Genomic DNA, 11,825 nt, shown 5'->3' on the forward strand with positions numbered 1-11,825 from the left:
CAGATATGAGCTCATCTATTTATGGATGCAGGCCGATCTATGATCTCTCTACCTCCTGATATATTCTCTCTTTACCATCCTGTTGTGGGGAAAAGTATCCGATGCGGATGACCCTATCCCTACTCTAAAGGTGACAGTCTTTAGCAACAACTGAAAGTAAAGCTTTGATGTTTTCCTTTATGAAAGTACAGAGAGAAGGAAAAGAAGGTCAACTAACCTGGTGTCTTTCGCTTAGTCGATCCTTGTCCTCTCTCTTTGTCTCTTGTTCCCAGCTCCTTGCTCTCTTTGCCGGTCCAGCTACACACAGATCTGCGCAAAAACGAGAGAGGAAACTACAAGATACATGTACTCATAACTGATGCATGGATTAGAGTGAATCAAATATACAAGTAAATACAATCCATCAATGTAATACAAGTATATAGGAGAACATGCAAAACTTTATTGATAGAAGTAACAGGGTTCTGAGAAGGTTACAACCAATGATGGCTCCAATCCAGCAGCACCTCCCCAGCAGCAAGAACTCTCCTCTTCACCTCTAGTAAAACAATCACCCAATAGCTCTAACTGTAAACCAACAGCACCTCCTTGCTTTACACAAAATTCCAGCCTCCTTAGACCTCATAGAAGAGCTCTATATATAGGAGAGAAGAAGAGAGGATGAGTCAGCTTGAGGCTGGCATAGAGCTGACTAGTGTCCTCTCCCTCTTCAGTTAATCTTCAGTTCTTGAGTCCACTTGGAGATCCTTGGTTACACTTGGTGATCAAGTACCTCTTACTCATCACAGGGCGAATCTTATGAACCAAGTGTCAGTTTGGAAGCTTCCTGGGCAGTTGACACCTTGCAGGATGACTGTGCCACTTGGCCAATCTCGCCCAGCGCAGGTAGCCTTCATTACTTTTGACTTCCAGCGCAGGTACTAAGAGGGACAGTTGCATTCCAGCGCAGAAGCTCAGTGGAGCAGCTGACATGATCCAAAATAAGCCTGTTTTGAAGTGTTTTCCGGTGGAGAACTGATTGGAAGTGTTGTTGTTTGATGACCTTGTTCTTTTAGGGGTAAGAACAACATGTTTAGGGACTGAGGATCCCTGTAATTATCGACATCCCATGCTCCATGACGCGAGGCACAAAAATGTCTATAACACATCCCACCAAAAACGACGGTCCTGCTAGTAAAACCCTTTTCAATTGAACAGAACGACCAAGAAAAAAGAACAACAACATGCAACATAAACAAACAGAGTATATTCTTTTTGCCTTTCCTTTCCTATGGATCTTTTTTTCTTGTTCAACTTTTACTTTTATATGTTCTTTTGACTTGCACTAAATATCTCTTACTATTCTATAACATAGCATAAATCTTGAGAAAGGAAATGAAACAATTGAAGAAATAGAATGCATAAGCCAATTAGAAAGCACAAGCCAACCACTTGTTTTGCAAAGGTATGTCTATGAGAACTACACAAATATGCTAATTTGTATTTAGAATATTAATGTTTACTATATATGCATTCTATTTTTATTTTTACATATGTATCGTTCTATGGTTTTAATGTTCTTGTTCACTTTTTACTTCTAATTTGCACTAAATATATGTTACTATTCTATAACATAGCCTAAATCTTCAAAGACGAAAAGAAACAATTGAAGAAATAGAATGCATAACCCAATTATAAAGGGCATGCCAACCACTTGTTTTGCAAAGGTATGTCTATGACAACTATACAAATATGCTAATTTGTATTTAGAATAATAATGTTCACTAAGGTATGTCTATGACAACTATACAAATATGCCAATTTGTTTTTAGAATATTAATGTTTACTATATATGCATTCTATCTTTGCATATGTATGGTTCTATGGTTTTAATGTTCCTTGTTAACTGTTTACTTTTATATGCTCTTTCAAATTGAACTAAATATATGTTGCTATTCTATAACATAGCATAAATCCTGAAAAAGGAAAACAAACAACTGAAGAAATAGAGCGCATAACTCAATTAGAAAAGGCAAACCAACCACTTGCTTTGAAAAGGTATGTATGACAACTATACAAATATGCTATTTTCTATTTAAAATATTAATGTTTACTATATATATCTTCTCTTTTTACATATCTATATTTAAATGTATATATATCAGATTAATGTTTACTATATATATCTTCTCTTTTACATATCTATATTTAAATGTATATAAATTAGAAAATCTTGGACGAGTGAAGAAAGCACTAGTAGTAAGTCCCCCCAAACAATGCAGCAAGAAGACATGTACAGGTTACATATCACAATTTCTTTATTGATTGCTTATCACAAAATACATGTGATAATATCCACATCATATTGAACCGTGCGTTTCCCTGTGTCAGTCCAACTGAAACAATCGCAGCCAAACTTCATTCAAAAAATGTACAAAATGATACATCAAAAAGGTATGCATATGAAACACAACACTCTAATCTATTTCTACTCATTCAGTCTTTAGGAGAAACATACTATTCTACAAATGTTTATAGCAATTTCTAACTAAGCAATTTTAATAGGCAAAAACAGATACTGCCAATTAAAGTATCAATTGAAGATCTCAATAGTCGTAAAATTGGGCAGCTATTTGTTGGAGACATAATTGTTGTCTATACTGCATTCCTTGATAAAGCAAACAAATCACACCAAGTATTGCGAGCTGATTTGATAGATGCTCAAGGAATGATGACTATAACGTTGAGTGTACCTGCACATTTGGTGGAGCGACATGAACAGAAAATTTTTCAAGGCAACAGCATCTCAATTACAAATTTCAGGATATTGCCTAAAACTGTTTATGATCGCAGTGACTGTGACAAAATAATTTTGCTTAATGAATCAAGTATCATAGAAATTGTACCTGAAGTTTGCAAAGAATATTGATGCATTCCCAATACAACCATTAGGAAATTTGCAAACAAAAAAGAAATGTACCCAATTGGCACAATCGTTGCCGTCGTTACACTTGCCAAACGAGTTGGATTGCATTACATACTCCATATCAAAGATGGAGATTCTGAAAACGACAATGCAACTGTATGTATTCAGATGTTACTTATTGCTAATTTTCAGTAGATAACATGCATCACTTCAATATATAGTTGTTGCAATTTATCTATAGTTTTTGTAATTTGTCTACTGCAATTGCAATTTTTCAATGCATACGAACAATGTCTTTGCATATTACTTTTTGTATTTTTCAATACATAACAATTTTTGTTTTGCAGTTGCAACTCTTTGACACATATGAACAATTTTTACTTTCAATGGAAAAACAATTGCAAAAAGGACACTTTCCTCTCATCCTTTTCAAAAATTTAACAAAAAAGGTAAACACAAAAGAAACAATATTCAGAGCATCGAAGTCAACGTTCATGACTGAACTTAACACAGATGCACTCAACAATTTCAGAAAACTAACTACATCTACCTATGCTATAAGTATAGCAATAATAATGTTTTTGTTGCCTTTGCATTTTCCATGTAATAATGTAAATTAACGCTTGAATCTTTTTTAAACAGGTCGAAGGTATTCTGATCGCAACAAATCCATATTCAACTCCTTTCGAACCTGTTTGTGCAATTTGTAACTCCCCAGTGAATTCATCCATAGAAATAGCCAACGCAACAATTTTCTGTTCACAATGCAATGATAATTGCCCTTTCCTCTACAAGCATTGTATAAATGCTGTAATAGAATCCATTACAAATAACTTTGTCCAGTGCATTATCAGGGAGCCCTTATTACATGACTTACTTCCTAATTTAAAATCAATGTCATATGAAACATATTTGCAACAGAAAGCTACCACTGTTTACATGTTACGTGACTTCAAAATTCAGAGCAAGTTCACACTTAATGAAGATAGTGAGCTGAAGGATCTGAGCGAATGGAGAGCGAAGCGGTTAGGGTTCTGAAAGACTCTGTGACGGCGCAGACTGAAACCCTCTGGATCCACTCAAGAACCGAACCAGGAAACCTGTTGCGCGGCAGCGTTGCAGGGTACTAGGTAAGGAAAATGGCAACCCCGCAGGGGAGGGCGTCAGAGCCCTCCCCCAGCGCAAATATCTCGCTGCACGGTCCTGAACAGGATATTGTTTTCGGATCCATCGACAGGGAGACAGTGAATCAAGAGCATAGGTATCAGCAGGGAAACAAAGGAAAAGAAGGATGGAAGGATAAGGCCAGCACTGCTCAAGGCAATGGGGAGAAACCTGAGGAAGCTCCGAGAGCATCTTCGACCACATGCAAGCCGATAGCCAAAGAAAGACCCAGAATAGAGCTGCCGGGACACAAGATTGAAAAAAGAATAGAATACATGCGGGATCATGCCCTCATTGGGAAGTTCATAGGGTTCTGGCCGACGGAAAGAGCCCTATATGGATGGATTGCGGCGAAGTGGAAACCCAAAGGAGACGTCACCCTGCAGCTAGGGCCGAAAGGCTTCTTTACTGCTATCTTTGTCTGTTTAGAAGACAAATACAGAATCCTGGGATCAGGGCCCTATTTTTTTAACTCGGCGGGACTGTACCTGAGGGAATGGATACCAAGATTTAACCCGGACAAGGAAGATCTCACATGGGCGCCAGTCTGGATTCGAATGTACTCACTCCCGGATGAATATTGGGATGAGGACATTCTCAAAGACATAGGAAATGGATTAGGGGAATATATCAGAACAGCAGAAGAAACAAAATCGCGCAGGTATATCTCTTATGCCCGCATATGCGTCTTCATGCGACTAAATGAAGCTTTGCCAGAATCGGTAAATCTCTCTCACTTTGATGAAGAATGGGTCCAACCCCTGGATTATGAGCATGTCCCCTTCCGTTGCAGGAAATGCCACGCTCTTGGGCATCTCTTCCGGGACTGTCCGCTGAATGCCAAAGCCAATACTCCTAGCCCATCAGAAGCCCCAATCCAGGACGGCTTCACAAAAGCCCCCAGTCGACGGCGTGCGCACAAGAAACCCTCTAATGGGACTAAACCCCAGCAAAATCCTGCCCATGGCCCAGCCACAAAGAACAGCTTTGAAATACTCGCGAATGCCTCTGATGAGCATCCCTTGTTTCCTGAGACTACCCCAGCCCCTCCCTCATCTTCCTCCCCTCCCCCCCCTCCAACAGCCTCCTCATCCAAACCTCAATCTCCCATTATAACTCATGTAATCCTCACTAATAGTCAGAAGGAAACGGAAGGGAAAGGCAAGGAAATGGAAGTTGACGGAAAACTAGATCCCCCACAAAACTCAGAGATCAATACGGAGGAAAGCAATCAAGTGCAACAAATGGAAGAGGAACCAGAAAGTATAGATCTGACTGGTTTAGACATTATAGAGCTGGAAATAGCATGCAAACAGAAAGCATATGATAGTATACCAGAGAATCAACTCAACAAGCTGGAAGTGGTCATCTCCAGGGCCTTCAATCAGCAGCAACTAGGTATACAGCCAGGCAACCTATGGGACGGAAGCTTACCCCCAAAAGACACCAAGAAGAGAGGAAGAAAGACGGATCTTCAGCGAACGATCGAGATCGGGAAAATCCTGGTGGACTCGGGCAGGTATGCTAAGCTGACGAAGTACTACAAACCCTCCCTCAATAGTTAACCCATGAAGCTGGTATCATGGAATGTAAGAGGGCTCAATAGCCCAGGAAAACTCAGAATGTTAAAAAACATGATTAAAATGGAAAAGCCGCAAATGTGCTTTCTCCAAGAAACCAAATGTAACAGCACAACGTTAGGCAGCATTCTCTCCAAGGCCTGGCCAGGTTGTCGATCGGTTGCGGTGGATGCCTCTGGAGCTTCAGGAGGGTTGGCTATAGCATGGAGTACTCAAGCTATAGCTCTTTCAGATTTTCATGCCTCTCATCACCTCATCCAGGCTGAGTTTCACATCCTAGGTACGAACATCCATGGAAACCTCTCAAATGTATATTTCCCGCAGGATACAGCAAGTAAAATGGCTCTTCTTGATACCATAGAGGTCTTGAATAACAATAGAAGGCACCCGCTCTGGATAATAGGAGGGGACTTTAACATGATCACCAAGCTAGAGGAGAAGACTGGGGGCAGAAATAGAATGGAACAAGAAAACTCCCACTTCAAGGATTTCATTCAGAACACCTCCCTCATAGATATGTCGTTCTGCAATGGAACTTTCACATGGAGCAATCGCAGAGCAGGCAAGCACCAAATTGCATCCAAATTGGATCGCTTCCTAATATCAGACAATGCGGTTCACCTTGGCGGAGATCTCTCGGCAGCTATTCTTCCTCACACGGGATCGGATCACTGGCCAATTGCCCTCCACTGGCAAAGACCAGGCAACCTGACCAGAAGACCATTCCGCTTCGAAGAATTCTGGCTCTCGCATCCCTCGTTTAAAGACTTTGTCAAAACTACATGGACATCCTTCAACCCGCCGGAAGGATCAAAGATGTATCAATTCCAACAGAAACTCAGATTTTTAAAAAATCAACTAAAGAGGTGGAACAGAGAAACCTTTGGCAACATATTTACAGCACAGCAAGAACTACACAGGGAACTAATGGAACTTCAGCAAAGGGTTACCACAAAGGGGCACACTGAAGAAACTCTGGAACAGGAACAACGTATCCACAATCAACTAGAGGAAAGGAGGAAACAGGAGGAAATATATTGGAAGAAGAAGTCCAGAATCAGATGGCTGAAGGAAGGTGAGCGAAATACCAAATTCTTCCATAGAACCACTGTTCAGAGAAGAATGCACAACAGCATTCCCTACATCCAAAAACAAGGGGGGATAAGAGTAGAGAAGCACGAGGAAATTGAGGAGGAATTCCTCAATCACTTCAATCAGGTCCATCGGGAGCCTGAAGGAGACAGAAGTCAAGCCATTGAGAAAATAACTAAAAATGTGCCAAGGATCATCACGGAGGAGCACAATGAAATTCTCCTTCGCCCCATTCTGTCTCAAGAGGTGGATGAAGCAATGGCTCAGCTCAAGGAAGGAAAAGCCCCTGGCCCGGATGGTTTTACCACCACTTTCTTTCACACCTTCTGGGAGCTGATAAAGCAAGAGGTATGGAAAATTGTAGAAGAATCAAGAGCTCTCCACTGGCTGCTTCCCTCTTTAAACTCAACCTTCATCGCTCTCATCCCTAAAGAGGAAGAGTCAATTACACCTGATAAGTATAGGTCGATCGCTCTTTGTAATGTCATTTACAAAGTTATATCTAAAGTGATTGCGAATCGGTTAAAGCCCATCCTACCCCTGCTTATCTCTCCGGAACAGTCAGGGTACGTGGAAGGGCGACAGATCATGGACGGAATTCTCCTCACGCACGAGATAATACACTCCCTCAAGCAAACCAAGCAGGTAGGTATGATTCTCAAACTAGATCTCTCTAAAGCTTTTGATAAACTCAGCTGGACTTACATTCAGCAAATGCTTACAGCCTTCGGATTTTGTTCCATGTGGGTCCGATGGATCATGAGTCTAATTACCTCTACGCACTTCTCTATCCTTGTGAACGGCATTCCCTCCCGCCCCTTTAAACCTTCCCGAGGAATAAGGCAAGGGGACCCCCTATCCCCCTTCCTCTTTGTTCTCATGGCTGAAGGTCTAGGGCGTCACATAAAAAATGCCCTCCATTCTCGTAAGCTGAAAGGCCTGTCTGTTCACAACACCCCTGCTAATTCCCATCAGCAATTTGTTGACGACACTATGCTTTTTGGCTACCCTTCTGTCCAGGAAGCCTCCTGCTTCAAATCCCTGCTTTCTGATTTTTCCGAAGCCTCTGGTACTAATGTCAACTGCTCCAAGTCGCAGATTTTTTTCTTTCACACTCCTCCCTCTGTCAAGACAGCTGTTACCCGCATATTGGGCTTTCCATCTGCCTCCCTCCCCTCCAATTACCTTGGAGCCCCTCTAACAGTATCAGCCATAAAGCATACCTCTTGGCGTTCTCTCCTTGAAAAACTCGAGACTCGCCTTAACCTCTGGACTTATAGATCTTTAAATTTAGCCAGTCGGGTCGTGCTCATCAAGTCGGTCCTCCAGGCTATGCCTCTCTATCTATTCTCAGTCCTTGCAGCGCCAAAGTGGGTGACAAAAAGAATAAGAAATCTCCAGCGTGGTTTCCTTTGGGGTGGCTCGGCAACCAACCGTAAATGGGCACTAGTAAAATGGGCCACTGTCTGCACTCCCAAAGACAAAGGTGGCATTGGTCTGAGAGATCCAGAGCATAGCAACTCCATCATGAGCGCCAAAATTTGGTGGCAATGGGTCACTAATCCAGAAAAGCCCTGGGTCAAACTATGGACAGCCAAATATGCCAACAACAGACCTCAGGAGGAGCTAATCAGGTTCACGCCCAGTGTCAAAGGCTCGCTCATATGGAATGCAGCAAAACAGCACTTCCACTTAATTCAAACGCATAGCTTCTGGGAAGTGAGGAATGGCAGAATGGCAAGATTTTGGACAGATGCATGGAACCAGATGCCTAAGCTCAACAGTATTCTGCACCCAGCTCCAGAATTCAACAGGCAGGAGCAGCAGCAAGAAAAAATTCAACAGTTCTGGTTACAGGAAACGGAGAATGGCTTCAGAAAATGGAAACAAGGAAATCAGCTAATCCACAACACAAGCCTTCAAGACGCTGAGCAGCTGGAGAAGGAGCTTAGGAAAAGAAATATCAGACAGGACGAAGGAAATGATATCCTTCGCTGGGGTTATCTACCAAAAGGCACCTACACTCCTTCAGAGGCGTACAAAATAGTAAGCAACTCTACCACTCCGTCTGACCCTATCTGGTGCAAAATTTGGGAGCTCGATTCCTGGCCCAAAGTCTCTTACTTTCTATGGTTGGTAGGTCATAAAAGAATTCTTACCTGGGATAAATTAAGAAGAAGGAACTTTCATGGCCCCTCCATCTGTTATAATTGCCATCATAATGAGGAAACCCTCCAACACCTCTTGGACTCCTGCCCCTTAGCCAACCAGCTATGGGAAAAGGCAAGTTTCAGGTGTCAACGACGATGCAGAATGGAGAACGACATCACTAACTCCTTAAGACAATGGCCTCAGAAACCTTATAAAAGTGAGCTTCTTAACTGTTTATGGAACATACTCCCAGGTCTAATCCTCTGGAGCATATGGAAGGAAAGAAACAAACGAATATTCAAAAACCAATACTCTCCGATTGAGGACATCTGGAAGAGGTTTCAGGGGAATCTCAAAGAAACGCTTCTACTCCGTTCCTGGACACAGGAGGATCTTCCCTCTCAAAACAATGAGAAGAGTATCTTAGACAATTGGCAGCTGCAGTTGCCTCAGGAACATCATAAGAAAAGCCCCACCAACAGCAGCAGCAGCAACAAAGGCAAATGCCCCCCCCCCCAAGCAATCCTATAAGCTCAACTTCGATGGCGCCTCCAAAGGCAACCCTGGAATGGCTGGATATGGAGGGATTTTAAGAAATCATGAAGGCACTCCCGTGCAAATATACTTTGGGAACATAGGATGGGATACTAATAACTCAGCGGAGCTAGAGGGACTCTGGCAAGGGCTCACTCTTGCCTGGAATCTCAACCTCCATCCCTTGGTCGTGGAAGGAGACTCCCAGATTCTCATAAACATGGCCAAGCGCATCCAGAATGGCTCCCAAGCAAGAAAAATAGCCACTAGCTGGAGGCTCGAAGCAAGGCTGGCGGCTATTGAACATATGCTTCGCAGCAACAGAGCCATCTCTTTTAATCACACAAAAAGGGAGGGCAACAAGGTTGCTGATCTTCTTGCCAATATAGGAGTGGAAAGCGAGAACACCCTATGCACTGGAAATACCACCATAATTCCAAATATTGTCCAGGCTCAGGAATGCAATGACCTGGTCCAATATGACGCTGCTAACCCGGATGCGGGTGATAGTATGAGTGGCAGTGAGGAGCCACATGCCAGACATGTGCTGCCTCGAGATTAAACGGGGTATTCAATGCCTCTCGCCGCCGAGGAGTTAAGGGCTAAGGTGAGATCGCAGGGTATTTAATGCAGAGTCAGGTGAAATGGGGAGGCTGCAGAGTGCAGTTATGGAGAACAGGTCTCGAGGGAATGTTGAGAAGTTTAAGAAGGATGAGGGAATGTTGCAGGCTTATGCTCAGAGCTGGGATCACGCAGTTCAGGTTTCTGTTGGCAATTTTATCATCCAGGCTACAGCTCTTGCTGTTAAGGCCGGCAATCAAGAAGCTGAGGGAAGTCTCAAGCTCGGAAATTCTGTTGATTGTTGTCTCTGTTCTGTTGAGCTTCGTCCCAGAACTGCTGGGAGAGGATTTAATTCTGTTGGGGGACATCTCAAGCCAGAAAGCCTTCAATTGTCGCTCTGATTCAAGCCACCGGCATCCCTGCAAAGATGGTTAGACCCAGGCAAAGGTTGCTCAGTCGAGGAGGCTCTGCTCGAGGAGGTTCTTCTCGCCATCCAACTGCCGAGTCCCACCACCACTGTTGTTGCTGTTACTGCCACAGAAGGGCAGGGGCCACTCCTATCCAGGCGAGCCAATTCATGGATGCGGGCAATCCCAACTCTGAACCGAACCCTCTTCCAGCATTCGGCTCCGCCATCTTCACTCTCGGCAGCTCGAGGGACAATTCCCGCATCAATGCACACATCTCGGTTTTATTCATTGAGGATTCTCAGGAAGGTGAAGGTGGTTCGGGCAGCAAGGGGGAGCTCCCAGGTGAACGCCTGGAAAATGTCGAGGAAGAGCCAGCCGGGGTACCTGAGCAGACTCCTAACCGCCCTCAGGAGCAGGAGGCGTCGACCTTCAAGAAGAACACGGCGGAAGATTGGGACGGCCTCCCAGAACATTACGGGTGGTGCAGAATTCTCGAGGAGAAGCCGGAGGAATAGCCTCCATTGGCACACTCTGTCATCATCCGTAATTGTTCAGGTCTGGTATAGGTCATACGTCTTTGTCTATGTCTCTCTGGTTTATATATATGTCTATGTCTGCTTTGGTTTTGTTCGTAGGACCCGTAAGGGATGTTGTCATAAGTCTTTTGATGCCCCTGCGAGGGATGAATTTTTTTGCTCCGGGGCCCCTGTGCGGGATGATTTTGTATGGTCTGGAAACATTGTTGTGCTATGTCGCGATGTGGAAATGGTTCTGTATGGATGTGCTGCCCCTGCGAGGGCTGGTACTGAGCTGCGAAATGCTAACCCAAAGAGCCACAGTTGGCCTTGGGCATCCTGACTCTATGACTGTAAAGTTTTCATGTATATAATATAATAGAATAGAATAGATTTACCGAGAAAAAATGAAGATAGTGAGCTATTACATGTCAACTAACAAATGGAAGGTACATCAACATATGCCTTAACATGTTTTCTCTCAAATATGTCCTCTCTTCAATTTACAATGTTATCATTTTGTTCTAACTAACCATTTGTTATACAGATTACAAAATCCAGGAACATGGCAGCCTTCACATCCACAACAAATGCAAAAGTAATATGAATATGTTTCTTCATATTATGCTCTTACTATAATACAAGTATTTGACTTGCAATTTTGACTCATTTACAAAAAATATGTAATGAAACGGTTGATGAAAAAGGCTAGAAAGTCTTTATGCATCTGTGTTTGTATTGTTTCTGTTTCTGTTCTCTATCTCGAATGGAACGCATTCTGCTTCATGCTTCAAGCTTGACAACCAGAGATTGTCTTGCCACCTTTTGTATTTATATTTTTGCCAGATCTTAAAAACTACCATGTTTGGTTTAAATTATATCATTGAATACAACAAATGCAACATCAAATCAG

At 42.8% G+C, this 11,825-nt stretch overlaps 1 protein-coding gene across 1 annotated transcript; it reads left to right on the top strand.

The window, feature by feature from the left end:
- Positions 1 to 4,044: 4,044 nt before the first annotated feature.
- Positions 4,045 to 9,988, top strand: LOC149231475 (uncharacterized). The gene is made up of 4 exons (XM_089381646.1): positions 4,045 to 5,588; positions 5,760 to 6,724; positions 6,806 to 8,873; positions 9,346 to 9,988. The coding sequence occupies exons 1-4, from the start codon at positions 4,045 to 4,047 to the stop codon at positions 9,986 to 9,988; spliced, it is 5,220 nt and encodes a 1,739-aa protein (XP_089237772.1).
- The last annotated feature ends 1,837 nt before the right edge of the window (positions 9,989 to 11,825 follow it).

This window comes from Pinus tabuliformis, chromosome J (assembly GCF_031772625.1).
Source record: "Pinus tabuliformis cultivar Carrire ecotype Pingquan chromosome J, CPIR1, whole genome shotgun sequence".
Taxonomy (NCBI): domain Eukaryota; kingdom Viridiplantae; phylum Streptophyta; class Pinopsida; order Pinales; family Pinaceae; genus Pinus; species Pinus tabuliformis.

Bases quoted from the DNA above. Each gene is read 5' to 3' on its own strand.
- LOC149231475 (XM_089381646.1), top strand. From the start codon at position 4,045: ATGGCAACCCCGCAGGGGAGGGCGTCAGAGCCCTCCCCCAGCGCAAAT. The intron at 6,725-6,805 runs GTGAGCGAAATA...TCCAAAAACAAG, and splicing joins AATCAGATGGCTGAAGGAAG to GGGGGATAAGAGTAGAGAAG. The intron at 8,874-9,345 runs GTTGGTAGGTCA...CAGTTGCCTCAG, and splicing joins AAAGTCTCTTACTTTCTATG to GAACATCATAAGAAAAGCCC.